General features: G+C 41.3%; 1 protein-coding gene across 2 annotated transcripts in view; it reads left to right on the top strand.

Annotated features, from left to right (window-relative positions):
- Nucleotides 1–502: 502 nt before the first annotated feature.
- The window catches only part of NEDD1 (NEDD1 gamma-tubulin ring complex targeting factor), a 46,860-nt gene continuing 24,828 nt past the window's right edge, over nt 503–22,534 (top strand). Inside the window, exons 1-3 of one of the 2 annotated variants that reach the window (XM_063447166.1) lie at nt 503–628; nt 5,623–5,757; nt 22,099–22,193. In XM_063447166.1, the coding sequence (XP_063303236.1) occupies nt 598–628; nt 5,623–5,757; nt 22,099–22,193 (261 nt within the window). In that variant the 5' untranslated portion in view covers nt 503–597. Of the gene's footprint in view, nt 629–5,616; nt 5,758–22,098; nt 22,194–22,534 lie in introns of both variants that reach the window. The other variant, XM_063447165.1, reaches the window with a different exon arrangement.

Below are 22,534 nucleotides of genomic sequence, written 5' to 3'. Positions count from 1 at the left end.
CTGAAGGGCCTGTTTGGATGTGCCCATTCGAACTTTTCGGTTTTGTTTGTTTGGCGGCGGTTCTTGTGTTGCGACATGGCTTTATCTCCATCTTTTATCTAAGTCGAGCATTTTCTTTGCTTATTTCAGCCGGCCATGAACGGAGTTAGTACCACATGTGTCTGCTCCCTTCAAGGTCCAGGACGCCCCCATTCTAATCTTTCTTAAGGAGTAAAATGTAAGATTTTAAAAGCTGCACCATCATGACAGATAGGCCTTTAATCATCCACTACCCCAATGCCTATCATGCAGTTGTGTTTTTTTATTTAATGTATTTATTGCATACATTAAATTAAGCGCTGTTTCTGATTGCTCTTCTATCATTTCTGTGTTCAGCATCCTATTAAAGTAAATGGACCAGTCATGTACAAAGCAGCAGTATTTATCAACCATGCGCTATTTCCACTGGTTTGGTCCGCCCGCTGACCCGTACTGAGTCCGCTGCTCGTGCCCGCCTCTTTTACCGTGAACGCGCACGCGCCTTTGCGTGCTGTTTCGGCAACTGTTAGAGAGGGAGTTGTATGACGTCACCCGTGTTCCCCGGGCTAGAAGAAGTACATGGGGGAAGGGCAGAGAGTGCGGCTGCAAGGTGAGAGTTTACTCCGCACCGCTCTATGTGACGGAGAGCACCCCCGAGCTGGGGGAGAACTGTGTGTGCGCAATATGGCGGGAGGTTCAAATAGTTCGATAAACATTCCAGGAGACACTGTCACTATATACCGGATCCATCCAACCAGGGCACCTTATAGGGGGGAGAAGGGATAGAGGGATAGCCATTACACTGTATGGGGGGGAATAGCCATTACACTGTATGGGGGGGGAATAGCCATTACACTGTATTGGGGGGGAATAGCCATTACACTGTATGGGGGGGAATAGCCATTACACTGTATGGGGGGGAATAGCCATTACACTGTATGGGGGGGAATAGCCATTACACTGTATGGGGGAGAATAGCCATTACACTGTATGGGGGGGAATAGCCATTACACTGTATGGGGGGGAATAGCCATTACACTGTATGGGGGGGAATAGCCATTACACTGTATGGGGGGGAATAGCCATTACACTGTATGGGGGGGAATAGCCATTACACTGTATGGGGGGGAATAGCCATTACACTGTATGGGGGGGAATAGCCATTACACTGTATGGGGGGGAATAGCCATTACACTGTATGGGGGGGGAATAGCCATTACACTGTATGGGGGGGAATAGCCATTACACTGTATGGGGGGGAATAGCCATTACACTGTATGGGGGGGGGGGGGGGGGAATAGCCATTACACTGTATGGGGGGGGGGGGGAATAGCCATTACACTGTATGGGGGGGGAATAGCCATTACACTGTATGGGGGGGGAATAGCCATTACACTGTATGGGGGGGGAATAGCCATTACACTGTATGGGGGGGAATAGCCATTACACTGTATGGGGGGGGGGGGGGAATAGCCATTACACTGTATGGGGGGGGGAATAGCCATTACACTGTATGGGGGGGGGGGGGGAATAGCCATTACACTGTATGGGGGGGGGGGGGAATAGCCATTACACTGTATGGGGGGGGGGGGAATAGCCATTACACTGTATGGGGGGGGGAATAGCCATTACACTGTATGGGGGGGGGGGATAGCCATTACACTGTATGGGGGGGGGGGGGATAGCCATTACACTGTATGGGGGGGGGGGGGTTGGGGGTAGCTATTACACTGTATGGAGGGATAGCCATTACACTGTGCGGAGGGATAGCCATTACACTGTGCATGGAGGGAGCAAGGGATAGATAGCAATTACACCAAGCATGTCAAAGTCTAGCATGGGTCACATAAACAAGTTTCATAGAAACATAGGTTTATTTTGAAAAGTACAGTGTATATAAAACAAAAAAAACAGCACCCTCTCTACTAAATCCCAGTCTCCCCCTCGTATACTAAATCCCAGTACCCCCTCTAGCCAACAAGCGGACTCCATTCACATTGCCGCTGCCAGTATGAGACTCCAGAGCCTGGGCTCTGGTATACCCCAAATGGCGCCTTGTGCCAAATCTGATCCTACCACTACTTCTTAAAACCCTGTGAAAGGTCGAGCATGTCGGAATGTGACGTGGCTTTGTGTGCCTCCATGCACCTCCAGGTATTCCACTGTCCAGTTGCAGCCAATGCAACACTGACCGACACTCTCATAGATGCACCATCTGTTGATTGGCAGGTTGTCTCTGCATGTTTACGTTAAAAATTGAGGCAGTGGTAATTACATTTTGGGTTCTAGTGGAAATTTAGAGCCCTAAATGAAAACTGTGTAGTTAAAATAAGCTTTAGTATTTATTATTATTATTACTACCATTATTACAAGTAATTCATGGGGGAAAAAATTCTAAACAATAAATATTTTAAAGTTTCCTTCAGAAGCTATAGGTAGATCTCCACCAAACTTGTATAGAGCACTAGGAGAAAAAGTATCGCTTTTGAGGCTGCAGTAGGGCTTAAAAACAAACAAACAAAAAAAGCCTGGCACCCAAAAATATGTCCTGGGCGTTAGGTGATGGGATTCCACTTCTCTGTGCTTAAAATAACACTTTGGTGAACTGTAGTGGTTATGTTGTCAGAGGTGTAAGTAGTCAGACCGCTTTCTAACCACTCTATGCTGATAATGCCAGCAGGGGGACTAACTGTAATGATAGGTAGTCCCCCTGCTGGCTGGAAATCAAATTAAAATAAGTTAAACAAGTGTAAAAAAAAAAAAAATCTCTCTCTCTCTCTCTCTCTCTCTCTCTCTCTCTCTCTCTCTCTCTCTCTCTCTCTCTCTCTCTCTCTCTCTCTCTCTCTCTCTCTCTCTCTCTCTCTCTCTATATATATATATATATATATATATATATATATATATATAATCTAAGTATATATATATATATACACATATACACACACACATACACTGTCTAGGTGTATTTTAATATTAATATATATATATATATTAATATCAAATTATACGTAGACTGATACTGATTAAATATATATATAATTATTGATATATATATATATATATATATATATAAAATATGTAAATACGTAAAAAAATAAAATTAAAAAATTAAAAATAAAATATAAAAAAATATATAGATCTAACTGTATTGTGATATTAATATATATATATATATATATATATTTTTATATCAAAATACACGTAGAACGAAATATATATCTATATACATAAATATACACGTATATATCACTATATATATATATATATATATATATATATATATATATATACACACATATATTAATTCTACACATATATTTATGTAATATTTTTACATAATTAGGTATCCTAATTAATTACAATTAGCGGACCTGCCTGACCACCCATGCCGAAAGCATAGGGAATTTAATTTGCTAGCACTATATTTAACCCTATAACTTTCCAAGAAACCATAAAACCTGTTCATGGGGGGTACTGTTTTACTCGGGAGACTTCGCTGAACACAAATATTAGTGTTTCAAAACAGTAAAATGTATTACAACGATGATATCACCAGTAAAAGTGTTTTTTTGCATTTTTCACGGACGATATTATTGCTGCAATACTTTTTACTGTTTTGAAACACAAATATTTGTGTTCAGCGAAGTCTCCCGAGTACAACAGTACCCCTCATGTACAGGTTTTATGGTGTTTTCAAAAATTACAGCGTCAAATATAAGGCTTGTGTTTCATTTTTTTCACATTAAAATTCGCCAGATTGCTTACGTTGCCTTTATGACCCTATGGTAGCCCAAGAATGAAAATTACCCCTATGATGGCATACTATTTGCAATAGTAGACAACCCAAGGTATTGCAAATGGGGTATGTCCAGTCTTTTTTAGTAGCCACTTAGTCACAAACACTGGCCAAAATTGGCGTTTTTTTGCATTTTTCACACACAAACAAATACTAATGCTAACTTTGGCCAGTGTTTGTGACCAAATGGCTACTAAAAAAGACTGGACATACCCCATTTGCAATACCTTGGGTTGTCTACTATTGCAAATGGTATGCCATTATGGGTGTAAATTTATTTCCTGGGCTACTATACAGTCTCAAAGGCAACGTAACCAATCTGGCGAATTTCAATTTCAAATGTAACACGCTATATTTGACCCTGTAACTTCCCAAAACACCATAAAACCTGTACATAGGGGTTACTGTTTTACACCTGAGACTTTGCTGATTACAAATATGTGTATTTTATTGCAGTAAAAGCAAACAGTATTATGACATTGACAGTTAAAATGTCATGTAGAACTAAAAAAATTAAAATAAATCTTATTTTCTCCCATTTTATTAATATTAAATTATGTTTCATAGCTAAATATTTGATATTAAATGAAAGCCCTGTTTCCCCTGAATAAAATGATATATAATAAGGGGGGGTGCATTTAATATGAAAGAGCTGAATTACGGTTGGACAGACATATAGCGCAAATGCCAGGTTTTGTTTACATTTTGTTTCGTTCACAACGTGTACATTTGGCTCCGTCCTTAAGGGGTTAATGTAGTGGTTTTGATGCAGGAGCAGGCTATTTGTAAACACTGCCATTCCCCATAGATTTATTCTAATAACGCATCATTATCTTTGAGAAGATGCTTATAGGTGCAAATTGCTAATGCATCTCAATAGGCTTTTATTTACATTGGATAGAAGACTAACATTAGAAATATGGTTTGTGTTATTAACGTTGGCATTTCCCTTTAACATTTAATAAAAACCCTGTCGGTGTGTATCTGAATTTACACCCCACAATTGCTCTTTATAAATAACATTCCCATATGCTCCTCCTTGTACAAAGAATTGTCATTGCCTGTTAAAGGACCACTCTAGGCACCCAGACCACTTCAGCTTAATGAAGTGGTCTGGGTGCCAGGTCCAGCTAGGGTTAACTAATTGTTTTATAAACATAGCAGTTTCAGAGAAACTGCTATGTTTATCAATTAGTTAAGCCTTCCCCTATTTCCTCTAGTGGCTGTCTCACTGACAGCCGCTAGAGGCGCTTGCGTGATTCTCACTGTGAAAATCACAGTGAGAGCACGCAAGCGTCCATAGGAAAGCATTATGAATGCTTTCCTATGTGACCGGCTGAATGCGCGCGCAGCTCTTGCCTCGCGTGCGCATTCAGCCGACGGGGAGGAACGGAGGCGGAGAGGAGGAGGAGAGCTCCCCGCCCAGCGCTGGAAAAAGGTAAGTTTTAACCCTTTTCCCCTTTCCAGAGCCGGGCGGGAGGGGGTCCCTGAGGGTGGGGGCACTCTAGTGCCAGGAAAACGAGTATACTTTCCTGGCACTAGAGTGGTCCTTTAATTCCAATTCCATGGGATTAAAAATGGAAAGGCATAAGGGGTATTCACAATATGGATATTTCTTTGTTTACAGATATATTTTTTCATATGGACATTTAAAGTTTTTTACGCAGATATATCTGGAAGAGATGTTCTTTATTTACTGAATGTCTAAACAGTCTAACCCCAATAGGTATCTCAAAAGTCATGTTAATGTGGCTCATTGTGTTTTTTTTTTACTTTTTTTTTTTTCTTCCCTTTGTTTCTAGGTGTAGCCATGGACAGTATCAGATTTGCTTCAGCTGGAGATGATGTTAAAATATGGGACTCCTCATCCCTGACTGTTGTAGAACAGTTCAATCCACACAGTGCATCACATCCTGTATCATCTTTGTGCTGGAGCAGTAAGAGTATCCTTCAATGTGTGCATAATTCAGATTTCCTTTCAAGACTGCTTTTGTGGACTTGATGAATAGGTCTTACTCTCCATTCAAGGTTCAGTTTTACATACCAGCCAAGTTTTACATACCAGCCAACATAATATTGTTATTTCTCATCAAAGATAGAGGATGTTTTATTTGTTTTCCATTCAGGAAAGATCTTTATATTTTTACATTAGGCAACCTTGCAAGGCAGAAATGAAAGGGATTGGTAAAAAGCATACTTTCAGTCTACATTTTTTTTTTTTCTATTTTTGTGAGCAATGTGAACAAAGTAGAAAAAAATACACTTGTCTTTTAACCCCTTAAGGACACATGACATGTGTGACATGTCATGATTCCCTTTTATTCCAGAAGTTTGGTCCTTAAGGGGTTAAAGAGATATTCTACCCACTCTGATAGTGTAAACCTTTTACAGATTGCATTCAAAGGAATTCTGTGTCCCTGGACACATTTGCCTATTAGCACAGTAACTTCTGAAAATCTTTAGATTCAACTCTACTTGGAGATGTCACAAGGAGTAGTTTGAGAGTCTCCCTGCCTGTTTGGGTAATTGCATGGTATAGCCAACCTTCTCCTAATAGACGTCTTGATAGCTTTCTCTGAAGAAGCTGTGGTCACGTGCATGTTTGCTTCTTGCAATCACTTTTTATGTCAATGGAGCTATATGTAAACTAATAGCATCTGCAATCCAATCTCAGCAGCACTGTCCTTTGTTTTTGTTTTTTTCATGAATGGAACTGCAGTCAACTGATGAACTTCATTCTATACCAACCCCTGCTGAGCAGGTACATGGTACTTTATACAGCCAGTCAGACTATAAGCACAGCAAGTGCAATAAGTCCCAGTTGCCATGAAAACAACCTTTTAGGCTACAACTGTTTTTCAGTTGTGCTGTGGTAGTCCCAGGCTCACATTATTGATTACCTATACAAATGTGTGACGGTCAGCAACTGTGCTTCATTTTAAAGTAAGGTATAAAATGGCATTTATAGTTTATATGTAAATTATGTTAAAACCATTTAACATGCGCTTTATTTTCTCTTCCCTACGACAAAAGATACTGGCTGTTTTTTAAAGGGTTACTCTAAGCACCATGACCAGTGATCTGTAGCAGTCATAATGCTTAGTATCTGTATGTGCAATGTTTTACTATGAAACTCTGCACATACAAATTTAACCTATTTGCTGCTGGAGGTGTGACATTACCTCCGTCACGGTCATTGGGATGTCATTAGCTACCTCGGAACAAGATGACATCATTCCTCTACTGCTGTAGGGGGTGGCATCTCCCAGAGGCTTGACTCGGTGAGGACTTAATGATTGCTATGATGCCATTTGTTATGTTGCCAGTATGCTATTCATGTTGACTACAGACTTGTTTAGGGCTGCAAATTACAAAGTTTTGTATCTTTGTATGTGCAGCATTTGCACCGTCCATTCAAAGTGTTGAAGTGGTCATGGTACTTGTAGTGACCCTTTAAGGTCAGATCGCACTGCCCAACATAGGTTCATGCAATAATATTACAATTAGTTTTAATAGTTGGAAGTAAAATAGATGGGAATTTACATCAGACTTTGTTGCGATATCTGGTAGATTATACAAATTCACAAGCTTTTACTACATTGGGCCTAGGGTGCTTTTAGCACCTTTCACTTGTCTTAATTTCACTCAAAAACTCCTTGCTGGAACATGTCAGAATAACTGGATATGCAGAAAATTGGTTTCAGGACACGCATCTAGCACCAAAACCCATACACTTTCAAACTAAGACTAAAGAAAGAAAAATTGGCTAATGGATAGGACTCACATTATGTGCAGTGAGATTCCTGCATTAATGAGTCATTGATGGAAAGAGAGTCAATTTATATTAGGGCAATGGAACATTTCTGCTCAGTGAACAAATTTGTTTCCTTTTAGCTGGTCTCTCGTGCAGACTAAGAAAACAATTACAAATCAGAAAGTGATGCTTTATTCACCCTGTGCAATAAACGTTGCAAGCCAGCTCTGGTCAGTCCATCAAGATAGGAAAGTAATTGGTGTATTTGGCAGGGTGATGCTTGATTTATTTTATCAGCCTTTCAGTTCAATTACTACATCTTCCCACTTGCAATAAAGAAAATGACTAATGGCAATCACCCTCTCTGAGAGAAAGTAGCCAGACCTTGTTACCAGGGTCAGAATGGTTTGGAATTACCTTGCAAGCTGGGTAGGGGTTCTAAGGATACTAGATAAGATAGATCGTCATCACCTGTGCTTAAAAATATGCTTATAACATTTGTAGATGTTCAAATGTAGGTTTACCTTTCAGATGATTGTGATTAAAAATAACTGCTGAAGTTTGTATGGTTTTTTTTATCATTGAGGAAATTAAATATGTAGAATTACGGTAGGTGGGGTATCAGAACGGATCTGTCATCTCATATTTACCTTTCTAAAATCTATTCCTCTTCTCTTCCTCTATCTTAATTTTTCCTTTCTTATCTTCTTCTCAATAAATACATAAGACAAAGTAGGTCCCCACGTTGTCTCATGTATTTGTCCTATGCTTCATAATACTTGAAAAAGGGTGGAGCTTAACCCCTTAAGGACACATGACATGCCTGACATGTCATGATTCCCTTTTATTCCAAAAGTTTGGTCCTTAAGGGGTTAAAGTGGCATTGTCACTCCATACTGAACTTTGACTGTGTTTCATCTTATCTTCCTCTTTCTCAATCGAATCTTTTTTTTTTTTTTAACACACAAGACAAAGTATGGTTAGTTTCTTTTCTTCTTGACGTATTTAAAAACATGACAAATCTTCGATTTTCTTGATGGCAGTATAAGCATATTAGATAGAGACACACATTATACTTATTTATTTCTTTTATTTCCTCAGCAGCAAAGAAAGAATTGTATTTAATAATAAATTAAAAACAATAACCCTAGCAAAAGGGTTAATGATCATATCGCAGTAGGCAATAAGGACATCCCGCAGTACATATCCACCCATGTAACCCATAGCTACTCCTCTTTCTGTCCAGTTTGTGCTGTATTTTACATGTGTTATTGCCAACAACTGCTTTATATTGCTGTTTTTGCATAGTCTGTATTTCCCTTTTATCTTGATAGTTACATTAAAATTTCTTTGTGTTCTGCACATTGTCATTCTTATTTGTCCTTGCCTTTGTAAAATTAATGGGTTGGTTGTAACCCAATTTTGTGTTGATTTTTATTGTGCTTTTCTCGCATGGCCTTATTTTGAGCCATTTTGCCAGACCTGCAGGAACAATCACATTGACTAGCGTATGTGTGTTCCGCGGTAGCCATTTTTTGGGTGGTCAATTTTGATGTTCTTCTAGCTTTGCTTGTGACACGTGGGCATCCTGATTGGCTGCTCTTGTTGCTGGTCAGCTTGCCTGTGTTTCCCTCCAGACATTCCAGAGGGATCACTTGGTAAGCTAGCCCATGCTTCATACCATCTGTGCTATTTGGTTAACTGTAGTGAGTGCCTTGAGTACTACCTTTTTTTTTTTTCTTAAGTCTATTCACTTGTGGACTAGTTAAAGGAACATTCCACTACCCACATGAGCAAAAAAATAGATTTCAGTGTTCATTTGGGATATATCTTAAAACCGTTTGCAAAAGGACTGATATGAGGGGAGTAGAGCTTGCCTGACACATCCTTTAGCTCGGGGGAGCTAGCAGAAGCAAGAAGAAACCTCCCTGGCTAGTTGATGGTGTTTCATTAATTATTTAAAATAGTGCTGATTTCTAATAGTAAACAGCACTTTTACAAACTGGTTTTATTGTGGTACACTCCTCACCCATAAAGCTTTGAGTGTGGAGTGGTCCTTTAAAATTGTTTACTTCTGCTTTCTGCCCATTACCTGATATTGCTCTTTCTACTGGGGCTGTACTTGGGCTATATATTTATAATATTGACTGTTTTTTTTTGCATGCTATATTATGCAATCATTTTCTGGGGTCCCTTTCCTCTCTGAGTATGATATTGAAAAGGCCATATAGGAGCAAATTAATTCTGAAGAATTCCATTCACTCCTTGACACCACAATGACCAAATCGGTCACACGTGCCATGGGAGGGACATCAAATAATCTCACTCAATTAATCATGCAGTTTTCAGATAGATGCCGGGCACGTACTTTTAAAAAAAAAAATAAAAAAATTATTATAACTTTTTTTTTTTTTACTTTTTAAATAAATTCTTTATTTCGAAGATCTTGTTTTACGGGGAAGGGGTACAGAAAGCAGAATCTGGGGGTAAAAGTATATAGCGCATACATCACGTACGTAGTGTCATTGTGACATTTATACAGATTGTACAAGTATACGGGTATTTCATCAGTGGTTTCAACATATTTTAACCTATGTACATGTTGGTAAAATTACTACATTATTGAGGTTGTCTTCCTTTTTTTATGGTATTATAATAGGTGGGGAGGGAATACAGAAAGAAGGCACAATGGGGAATCCTGTATACCACTTTGACTTTTGTTGGCAATTCTTGTACAGGGGTTAATCAATACCGGTAAGTTACAGGCTTCATAACCCTTTGTGACCCTGGTGTTAAGATCTGTAGCTATTGTGATGGCATCACTGTAGGCTGTGGTGCCTCAGTGTGTACATTGTCATTCGTTGCTGTGTTGTGAGAGGGGGTTAGGAGGAGGGTGTTTGTCTCGTTCTGATTCCGCCTGGTAGGCCTCTCTGTGCAAGCCAGGGGGTAGCAAGGTGCCCCCTCCTGCATGTGCAGCGTACGAGATGCGTACTGGGCCTTCAACTATGTCATGGAGTTTACGGCCATAAGGTGTGATGGGTGCTTCCCTTGAAACATTGGGGGAGTAGATGGGGAGGGTGACGGGGGGGACGTTCTCTTTTCAGATTAGTGTTCTGGCTGGCCATTTGCCCCAATGTTCATTGGGAATCTAAGTTCCACTTTGACTAGGATTGCATTACAGGATGTAAAATGTTCACCTCTCTTCTTTCCCATCCATAGCAGACTTTGGCAATCGTGTGGAGCCAGAGTTTGCTCCCTTATGGTAAATATTCGTTCAACTCACATTTCTTCCCTATCAAAAGTGGGTGGGAGATATTGACTTCATATGCCCGGATCCTGCAAAGTATTCAAGACTATCGGTTACATTTTTTACGCTCCTCAGTTCAGACCACCTTTCCGCACAGGATCGCCTTCTTGGCAAAAGAAGAGTCTTTAGTGTCTGCAGAGATTCTAGCCTTAAAGGAAAAAGGCCCCATCATACTGGTGTCACCTTCTACTCAGTTGCTTGAGCAACTACTTCTTGGTCACCAAGAAGGGAGGAGGAATATATCCAGTGATAAATCTACGTTCTCTGAATGCATTTGGGAAATACCATTTCAAAATGGAGGGTATTCATTATGGTTCAGGACACAGAGTTTCTTCTTCATCATAATCTATCATATCCATCCATCATCTCTCCTCCACATTTAATTTTTGGGTTTCAATATCCGTTCCATCCAAGGGATAAAGAGCATTAGGAAGGATATCCATCATGTTATCTCTTTCCCCATAATCACTCTTCAGCTTGCCAGAACAATAAGACGCTTGTGGTAAATGGTCTCCATTAGAGAAGTTCCTTCATATCAATTGTCTCAAACTCCTAGTGGGTTCATTTGTACAGCAAAGTTTCCTGGGAGCTACAACCAATTGCTCTAGCCTGTTACTACTGGACAACATGTCTGTGGTCTGATATATATAAATAACCTGGGAGGTACAAAATCACTGGTTCTGGTGGACATTGCTAAGAAATTCTGGCAGATCTGTGTGTATCTCAATATATCTGTTCAAGCAGAGTAAATCCCTGGTCTGACCAATACCGAGGCGGATTGGAACTCCAGGCACCTGGGGTATGCCATCGATTTGCGCCTGTACTGCATCATCGTCCTTTGATTGCAGTTACTTTAGGGATTTCTAGACAAAGACCTTTTTCCATCTCGCTTGAACTAGCAATATTCAACCTTCTACACCTGTATACCGGACCCAGAGGCCCTGACATCAGATGCTTTCATACAACCACGGCCAGTCGCCCGCCATTATGTCTTTCCACCTTTTTTCCCCTCATAGCTTGCACTCTACTTCATCTGAGACTCTATCGAACCTCTCTGATCATCGTATCTCTAATATGGACTGCTCAACCATGGTTTCCGACACTCATGGAGTTGTCATTTGACATTCCAAGATTACTGTCTTTCTTTTGACCATTTCTTGGACTCCGGCGGGTACTCAAATCCCCTTCTAGTTTAGGGACATCTCCGACTTCTAGGTTGGCTCCTCTCCGGTTTGCTTCGGATGTTCCACAGTCAACTATTGTCAGAAACTTGGGCTCTGGGAACAAGACAATCCTACCACCATGCCTGAAATTTGTGTCTCTGCATGGAACAACACATGGATTCTGCTCCTGTGAAATAGTTTCTTACAAATCTTTTTGACCATGGTCTGGCTTAATGTGTGATCAATCTGTATCAGTCTGCAATTTTGTCGTTTTCTCAGAGGCATCCGGTATGCTTGACCACCTCAACCAAGATACTGGCCACTTAGGGAAGTGTTTCTACTTCATCTTTTTAAATCTTGTCCAGGTAATATGACCACTCGACTAGTCATGCTCTTCTGCCTGATAACCTGCAAGCGTGTTTTAGACGTCTGAGCTTTGGATATTGATGCACGTTCTTATCCACGCAAAGTTTATTTTAATATCATTAGATGGGCTAAGACTGCAATTAAATCTATATTCTTTCCTTGTTTTCCTGTCAAATTGAAGTTATGCCCTGTCTTATGGCGTAGGGATCTCAGACTGATGAATTTTGAAATCCTGCTCACCCAGTTGTTCCTGGCTTTACGGAGTCCTCATCGCCACTACAGTCATCATCAAGGGTCACCTTGGCATGTTGGGTGTGATGGAAATATGACATCCCCTGGGGTTGATACTTCAGTGTTTGGAGCACACCCAATGGGTTGCCGACTGGAAGTACCTTTGAAAGCTGCTGACTGATCTTATGAATCTACCTTTAGGGAGTACTATTTTCATTAATTTCTGCATTTTACTTCTTTTGTTTCACAGCTTTGAACTAGCCTATATGAGACTCTGTGTCTTCTATTATAATAATTAGACTTTACTACTAACATCATGCAAAATTATGATTTTATTAAAGGACCACTCTAGTGCCAGGAAAACATACTCGTTTTCCTGGCACTAGAGTGCCCTGAGGGTGCCCCCACCCTCAGGGACCCCCTCCCGCCCGGCTCTGGAAAGGGGTAAGGGGTTAAAACTTACCCTTTTCCAGCGGTGGGCGGGGAGCTCTCCTCCTCCGATCCTCCTCTTCTCCTCCCCGTCGGCTGAATGCGCACACGCGGCAAGAGCTGCGCGCGCATTCAGCCGGTCACGTAGGAAAGCATTCATAATGCTTTCCTATGGACGCTTGCGTGCTCTCACTGTGATTTTCACAGTGAGAATCACGCAAGCGCCTCTAGCGGCTGTCAGTGAGACAGCCACTAGAGGAATAGGGGGAAGGCTTAACCCATTCACAAACATAGCAGTTTCTCTGAAACTGCTATGTTTATGAAAAAAATGGGTTAACCCTAGAAGGACCTGGCACCCAGACCACTTCATTAAGCTGAAGTGGTCTGGGTGCCTAGAGTGGTCCTTTAAAGACACAGAGGCAAGTATTACTGCAGCCTGATTTTATTTTATGCCCCATTGGTTGTTACACTTTTTGTTTTACAATGTGTTTATGTATTTCGACTTGTACATGAGTCAAAGTAATTCTAAAATAGCTTTGCTATACTTATGATTACTTTAGGCGTTGTCAAATATTTTATGTCATTGATGCTTATGATTAATGTGATTTGTGGTCTTATTTCTACATCTCTGTTCCTATTTCACTACATATTTTTTTTCTTTTGTTTCAGCTTGTGGTCCCATTTCTGATATGCATAGTCCTGTTTTCTCCAACTGAATAAATTACTTTGATCTCCAGATTTTCTTCGTAGGACTTCATCCTTGGTCTTTACTGGCGATTGTTATTGATAGTAAAGGGATCCTATAGTGCCAGGAAAACAAAGCCAGGGCGCAGGGTCAGTTCACGCCTGCGCTCCTCCCCCCCCCCCCCCCCGGCAGGGGAGACCTAATGCACATACGCAGCAATGGAAAATCTGACGCTGTTCACATGCAGAGCGTGAGGACGTCTAGTGTCAGATAACAGATAAAAAGATAAGTCCATTTGGATTCAGGAAAGCGCCCCCCCAGTGACTGTCTGGTAGATTTGCAGAATTGCAAATTGCAGCTCTAAGTGCAATAGTGACACAGCACCCAGACAACTTCAATGAGCTGAAGTGGTCTGGGTGCCTACAGTGTCCCTTTAATGTTTGCATGGTTATTTTGTTGTGTTTTTTTGGTAGCATTATCAAGAATGAGATGTGGCTTAGGTTAGCATGGGTGGATATGCCTACTGTGGTATTATGGTTAACCCTTGCTAGGGTTATTGATTTAAAAAAAAAAAAAAAAAATTTCTTATTACTTATATACAATTCTTTGCTGCTGAGGAAATAAAAGAGAAATAAGCATAATATTTGGTTCTGTATCTTTAGTAAAATCCTGTGTTTGTCACTTGAATAGTAAAATCTTGTAATTCTATCATCTAGGACCGCAACATCAACTGAATGTAAACTTGACAGAAAAAAATAGATGGATGCATGTTCAGTCACCTTTTTCAAATAACTAAAAGAACCTTTTAGTCAAAAACCTCTTCTTAATGGTGTTTTATTAATTACACACTAAATAGCTGCCCTCCATTTAAAGCTGGATTAATAACACCCTGAAGAAAAGCCAGCTCCAACATCTCAGATTATTCAGGCAACCTGGAAAAGTGGCCCTTTCTAACCACTTGGACAACCCTGGAAAGTGGCTCCTGCTTGACAAACTCCACCTTGGAACCCCTCCAAGGAAAGTGAAGAGTATTTTCAAACACTTTACTATGGCACCTGGATGTGTATTGATGAGCATGGGTAATTTTTATGTAGAGCATGGGCATCTATTGGCATGCAGGGGTCACTTCCCCCACCTATTAGTGAACAGGGGCCAAGGGCTCCAGGAAGGGCTACCTTCCTGGGATTCCTGATCGTTTCTTTGCCAGCAGGAAACACATCCCTTCGGGGGTTCCCAGGTGGTTATCGGCAAGTAAGCAGACACTTTCTGAGGATGCCTGTGTGAAGGACTTTTATGCAATTGCCTATATGCTTCAGTTTTAATTATCTCCCTGCTATTTTAAGGTCTATATTGTTCGATTCCAAATGTCAAGAATGAATGTATTTTAAAGTGTTTTATGTCTTTTTGTAACCATGTGGTTAATGGAGTCTGCCTCTAGCCCTGGATAATTGAATTACTTTCCCCTTTGTCTCCAGGATAGAGGCCTCTATAAAATCTGCTTAAGCCAGATTTAGCCATGCTTACAGGGGTTTTAAAAGATACTTTACTAACTTTTGAACCCCTGGTCTGATTCATGCCATTTTTTATATGTTGTTCCCCTGAATGGATTGATTGTGAATATGTAATTTTTATGTGAATGTGATGTATGGTTTTATAGTTATGAATGTTAGGTAAAAAGTATGTTAAACTGTAAATGTTCTGGCCAGCAGATAATTGAGCTATGTATATTGCTAAAACTCAATTATCTAGCCTGGCCCAGAGGAGGAGTTTTGTGTTGCATAAATTGTGAGTTCTGTGTGCCAGTAAATCAGTCTTGTTCCAGCATTAAGTTTTGGCTCATGTGTGGATTATTCGGCGATTCCAGGGATATTTCTACTTGTGGAATATTGGGTGATTTTACTTTTATGGGAAGAAGGGAATGCTTGACGGGGATATTTTCTACTACCGTCACAGCCTGTATGTATAGCAAAGCAGGGGACACTTTCTGGGCATTCTGCAGTGGCTAATGTTGAGAAGGGGCCACTGACCCAGGTTGTCTGTGTGCCTGTTTCTCAGGCAAATGGTTTTTTTTTTTTTTTTTTTTAATTCTTTATTTTAGTTGTGCAGAAGGTCACAAGATATAAACAGACGCCACAATAGCGTGTTGCAAGCGTCACGAATAATAGACAGTGGCATAGAAGTTCGCACATTTTTTAAAGTTAAGTAAAATAGCAGGGTCACATGCTTATCAAACATATCCAAAATATGTGTAGTGTGTCTGCATCGCTTAATAATGATAATTTGCTTAACAAGATTAAGTAACAGGCTTATAGGATTAAAATGATATGTCTAGAACAGGAAAACAGGATTACAAATCGCTCAAGTTATATCGCTGGTTGCCACAGTGAGACATTTGCTATATAACACTAGTTGTCAACCTAACACTTATAAAGGGTGTCACCAGAACCTGTTGTATATATATATGAGATCTTAAGATGGTTGCCAATATAAAACACCTTAGGAGATGTCCTGAGAGAGGGGGGGGGGCACCAAAACAAGTGAGAATAAACGAAGATCTTTCGCTAAAGTATCATACAATCATTGCAGTAGGGCATAATAAAAACATTTGCACATTTTTGATTTTATAAAACGATAATAAGCGGTGATAAGGCAATAGCATGGATTAAGCATGTGAACATCCCACGTAGTGGGTTAATCGCTGCTGCAGGTGCCATCTCTGTCTGGAGCTGTAATGTATATGTCCCATAGAGGTGCCTAGTCGCGGAGAGCAGGTGCTAAGAGATTGTGTGTAATAGTTAGCGTGTGCAGCATAAGACAAGTGTGACTATTCGGTAGGGCAATATATGTTGTGAGCGTATAAATTGTAGAATGTATTCTGGCATATTTAGGTGCGTGTCTGACTGCAGTGTTTGGGTATGTTGTTCCTGGTTGCTGCTTCGTCGCCCACCCCCCCATGGCTACCCAAGGCCAGGGTGGGGGGGGGGGGGGGAAGGAGCCCTATGTATTCCCAAGCGTGTTTGAGCGTGCGTTGGGGCAGGGGAGGTGCCGGTGTGTGCGCTCGTGTTAGTAAGTTGGAGAGCAGCAATAAAAACGATATTGGAAACAACTATAAAACAATAATAAAACATTAATCAGATCATCTGTGAGGCAGTAGATCATATTGCCACGGTGCCTTGGTTGAGTGTCATACAGTCCCGTTCAGTGCGGACTACATTTGGAGGGTCCCCAGGGCCTTCTCAAGTGCCCGTTTCTCCAGAGGGGACCTGTCTAGGTCGTCGTGGTACAAATGTTTTGGTGCGCTCTGGGTCCCATCTGTGTTGCTGGGTTGGGTTCTCATGGGGTGCCGGTCCAGGTATGGCATCTTGGGGTATTCCTAGGGCGTGCTGCAGGTCTCTTGCACTTTGAAGCGAGTGGACCACATATTTATTCTCGCCCTTCAGGACCAGGAGCGATCGATCAAGGCGCCATCTGTACTTAATGTCCCTTTGCCTGAGGAGGGCAGTGAAGGGTTTTAGCGACCCCCGCCATGCTAGCGTGCCGCCCGTTAAGTCAGCGAAGAAAGTTAAGGAGTGTCCTTCGAATGTGACCTGGGTTCTATTTTTAAGTGCTGCCTGGAGTGTGGCCTTGTCTTTGCGTTGTTGGAAGCGGACTATAAGGTCACGGGTTGCGGCGGTCGGGGCTCTAGCTGCTTTCGGAACCCTGAATATGGATTCGATGAGGATGGCTTTGGATTGTTTCGGCGTGAGAATCTCCGACAGGAGTCTGCGGACATAATGCGGCAGCTCCTCAGCCGGTATATCTTCCGGCAGCCCCCGTACCTTTATGTTGTTAGCTCTGCGCTCTTCTTCCACGGCGGCGAACCGTCGGTCGTAGTCCTCGTTTTTGCGCTGGAGGTTGGTGATCTCCGCCTGCATTGCGGTGATGTGCGCATCTCGCGCCGCAGAGGCGTCTTCCAGGGTTCCCAGCCTTCCAGTTATGCCCTGTAGCTCAGTGCGTAGGGCCGCCATGTCCGCCTGTAGCGTGGTCTGGAGGCCTGCCAGCAGGGTTTTTAGCACTGATGTGGTCACCGGAGCATTGTCCGGGTCTGGAAGTGCAGTCCCCGATTTAGGTAGGCGTGTGGTAATTGGCAGGTCGTCTTCCTGGTAGAAGTCGTCCGAGTAGTCAGAGTATGTGTCAGCGTGGTCGGCCATTTTGGGCCCTGCTGCCTCTCGGGCCTGTCTCCACATGGCCCCAATGTCTTGGCTCTGTCTCGGCTGGTCGGGTTTCGCTTTTTTTGTTTTACGCCCCATGTCGGTTCTGCCGTCTCCTGCTGTCACTTGGGGTAAGTTAGGGGTGATTTTGTGGGCTGTAGTTGCCAACGATTTGCTATTTTCGTGGGAGCTTCAGCCCCATGCGACTTCTCCGCTTCGTGGCTCGGCTCCGCCCCCAGTATTTAAAACCCGGCAAATGGCTTTTAAGTCTGAAAAAGAAGAGAACCTGTGAGAAGCGTGCACAAACAACTATTTGCCTGTATACCAGTTCAGCAAAAGGTTTTTGCATAGGCGTGTTTTAAAGTTAAAATAACTACTTTCCTTAGTAAAAGCTTTTTGCCTGAAATTACTATTTACTTACACACATTTCTATAATCCTGAGGGAATGCAGTGACTGGTTCTTGCTAAATTGTGCTTAAGTATTCTTATTCAAAATAATCAACGTTTCACTCCACCAAAATGTACACTCGTCAGGATAGCACACAATATACAAGCATCCGTTTAAATATCCTGGTCAACCAAAGCCATGAGACCGTCTCTCCACCATAATTACCATAGATACGACAACAGAATGCCATGAAGCACAAGTGGAACGCATTCAGGCAATATATAGAAAAAGAAGCAGAGGGCTTGCTTATATGTGCTTTATCGACAGGGGGATGAGCATGAATTGAAATGTATGTTGTCAGACTTAAAGGGATTCTCCAGTGCCAGGAAAACAAACCTGTTTTTCTGGCACTAGAGGATCCTGGAGTGCCCTATCCCATGTCGCTGAAGGGGTTAAAACCTCTTTAAGACACTTACCTGAATCCAGTACCGATGTCCCTCTGTGCTGGGTCAGGCTCTGTCGACGGAAACTAATGCTCATCAAGAGCAGTGTTACCACATTACACCTCCCTATAGGAAAGCATTATTCAATGCTTTACTATGGGGATTCTGGCGACGCTGGAGGTCCTCATGCCTAGTGTGAGGACGTCCAGCGTCGTTTAGACTACCAAAAGTTGTCTAAGAAGCCGGTAGTCCCTCTAGTGGCTCTCTGGTAGACAGCCACTAGAGGAGTAATTAACCCTGCAATGTAAATATGCAGTTTATAAAAACTGCAATAATTACACTTGCAGGGTTAAAGGACCACTCTAGTGCCAGGAAAGCATACTCGTTTTCCTGGCACTAGAGTGCCCTGAGGGTGCCCCCACCCTCAGGGACCCCCTCCCGCCCGGCTCTGGAAAGGGGTTAAATCTTACCTTTTTCCAGCGCTGGGCGGAGAGATCTCCTCCTGCTCTCCTCCTCCGATCCTCCTATTCTCCTCCCCGTCGGCTGAATGCGCACGCGCGGCAAGAGCTGCGCGCGCATTCAGCCGGTCACATAGGAAAGCATTCATAATGCTTTCCTATGGACGCTGGCGTGCTCTCACTGTGAAAATCACAGTGAGAAGCACGCAAGCGCCTCTAGTGGCTGTCAATGAGACAGCCACTAGAGGACATAGGGGGAAGGCTTAACCCATTCATAAACATAGCAGTTTCTCTGAAACTGCTATGTTTATGAAAAAATGGGTTAACCCTAGAAGGACCTGGCACCCAGACCACCTCATTAAGCTGAAGTGGTCCGGGTGCCTAGAGTGGTCCTTTAAGGGTGATGGGAGTTGGGACCTAAAACACTTCAATGAGCTGAAGTGGTCTGGTTGCCTGCAGTGTCCCTTTTAAATGCTTTAAATACCACAGTTCGGTTTACTTATAAAATTAGCATAGACTACATTGATTTCTTGGATCTGCACATTACCCAAATTGATGGGCACTTTGCATTCAGCTTATAATCAAACCTAATTGGCTGTAAGGAAGGAAGCTTACTGGTTCTTTAAGTTACACTGTGGCTCCAAAAGGCCTTAATGAGAGACATTCCCTTTATTGTTCCTTACCCCAAAGATGAAATATCTATTTATTTGTTAACATCCTTGAATATGTATAGTATACCTTATATTAGCGATTGTGCTTGATTAAATTAACATGTATAGACTTTGAAATGGTGTATCTCTTGTGGTACTAACCAGCCTTTGCAACAATGTTATATGTTTTGTTGGCACTTATTGCTACATGGTGCTTTTGGATCTCACTTGTGCTTACTTGAGTTCACAGTTTAGTATGGGTGGTTAATACATAGATCTGTTATGCATACTTGTTTTTCTGTTTCACATTCTGTATATTACCTGCGTTCCACTTGCACTTCATGGTATTTGGTAGTGGTTTCTATAGCAATAGGGGTGGAGTGCCTTTTTCACTTTAGCTTTGTTTGCCCGGGATATTTAAATGGATGTTTTTGTATATTGTTTGTTATCCTGATGAAAGTTCAGTTTACTGGACTGAAAGTTGATTTTCTGAATAAAGAATACATACACAATATATAATATAATTAATATATTTCACAGTGGCCATCAGAAGTTAGGGCTGGCTTATCAGGGTGTTAATGCAGTTTTAAATGAAGGGTGGCCATTTAGTAAGTACTTTATAAAGTTAAAACCATTAATTAGAGGCTTTTGACTAAACATGTATTTATTTTTTGTTATTTGGAAAAAGGGTGATTTGAATATGCATCGACCTATTTTCTTCTGTCTAGTCTACATCCCGTTAATTGAATGCCTTATTCCATCTAAATATGTCTCTAGCATGTAAACTCATTGAGCAGGGCCCTCAACCCTTCTGTTCCTGTGCGTCCATTTGTCTGGTTACAATTACGTGTCTGTTATTCCACCCATTGTACAGCGCTACGGAATTTGCTGGCACTATATAAATAATAAAATATGTGGTAGACACAGTAATTTCAAGCAAAAAGCTTTTACCTGGACAAATGGTTGACCTTTTTAAAACACAATTTGCCTAGGCAAAAGACTTACTAAATTTCTGGTTCTTTTATATTTGGAGTAGGAAAACCCCTCCCTAGTTGTCACTCACCCAGGGTGGTTTTCTTTCTATTCCATTCAGTCAACAGAGCTAACCGAAGCACAGGTGATCTAAGCTAGACTACATCTGCCTTTCCCCCTTTGCAATGAGCTGTACTACAGCTCATTGAAAATCATAGGAACGCCATGATCCACGTATATGTGCTTCTTGGTTAGAAGTCTCTGGTGTTTTCCATTGCACAGACAGTCTGTCAGGGAAAGAATGGAGGGCTTGTAAAGACTGCAGACAGGAAGAGTACAGCTTTTTCAAGTTGTATTTTCATATACATAAAAAAAAAATGCATGTTTTGTTCGAGGGTATATCTAAAAAAAATAAAAAATCAGTGCGGTGTTCCTTTTAAGAACCAATGCACACTGTTTACAAAGAAAGAATTGAGTACAATGGTGAGAATCTATGAAGCAGTAAACAGGTTATCACTGCCCATAAGATAAGCTACTGTGGATATGTGGCTATGAAACTTGTAATTCCTTCCTTTAACAGAAGTCATGATAAATACATTCTTGTCTTATGACATGCTGTACGCATTGTTTCATGCGCCTCCATTTTTTTAAAGTATATTTTACATCAAACCGCTTTCAGTTATTAAGTCTCTTCTGATCACATGGATAGATGGGGGGGAGGTGGGAGGGTGCTGCATTTAGTGGGATTTTATTCTCGTGTGGACAAAGATTGAGTTCATGGCAATTATAGGCGTTCCCAAAGTATGGCTGGAGTTTTCTTTTGTTAACTGATGTCACTCACATTACCTTTTACAATTATAATGAACATAAGCAGTGTGGTGGTTAGATTAAACACGGATTCTCCAAATTCTTTGAATATCCTTTGTAGTAGTATTCAGAGAGAGGACAGGCTGAATTCTGATGATGCAACACTATTGAAGCCTTTTGCTTTGAACTCCAATCAAAGTGAAATGTTAACATCAGAAGTACTGAGGCAAACTCAAGTTTAGCAAATTTGATTTTATTTTTAGTTAAATCCATTTTAGAGATTCGCTAACCTGCTGCTAGCTATCTACTTTTTATTTTTTGCCATGAACCTGATGCTGACCTTTGTTGATAGAAATCTTGGGTAATGCTAACATTCACACTTGGCACTCTCTGTAGAATATTTCACAAATTATATTGCATGGTCCGTAACTACAAGTTCAGATCATTTTCTGGTCACGGCTTCGGGCAGTGGTGATAAAATAGTTATTTCAAGCTGCAAGTCAAAACCTGTTCCCCTTTTGGAGCTCACAGAAGGGGTAAGTAGTGTTTTTTTTCTTCATGGTCATTAAAAATGTACCACTGTTCTTTATATGGCAAATAACCTAATTCCCTAACCTGCCTTGTCTAAAATTTGGTTCCCATTTAGTTATTATAAAAGGAATACAGAGGAAGCACAGATTATTTTATGACCGATTTTATATGACTGAAATTCCTTTTGCCCTTAAAAGAGGCAGTGCCTGCACCATAACTTCACCTAAATCCTAGTTATAGTGGTTGTGGGGCATTAGTCTATGGACAGTATCCCCTGTTCTTATTAAACAATTTCCAAGAATATTCACATAATCTGAGGCTTTCCTGCCACCTAAAGCATGGCCCC

Source organism: Pelobates fuscus, chromosome 3 (assembly GCF_036172605.1).
Source record: "Pelobates fuscus isolate aPelFus1 chromosome 3, aPelFus1.pri, whole genome shotgun sequence".
In the NCBI taxonomy this organism is placed as follows: domain Eukaryota; kingdom Metazoa; phylum Chordata; class Amphibia; order Anura; family Pelobatidae; genus Pelobates; species Pelobates fuscus.
The sequence above is the reverse complement of the archived record's forward strand: the minus strand, read 5'-3'. Positions and strand labels throughout refer to the sequence as shown.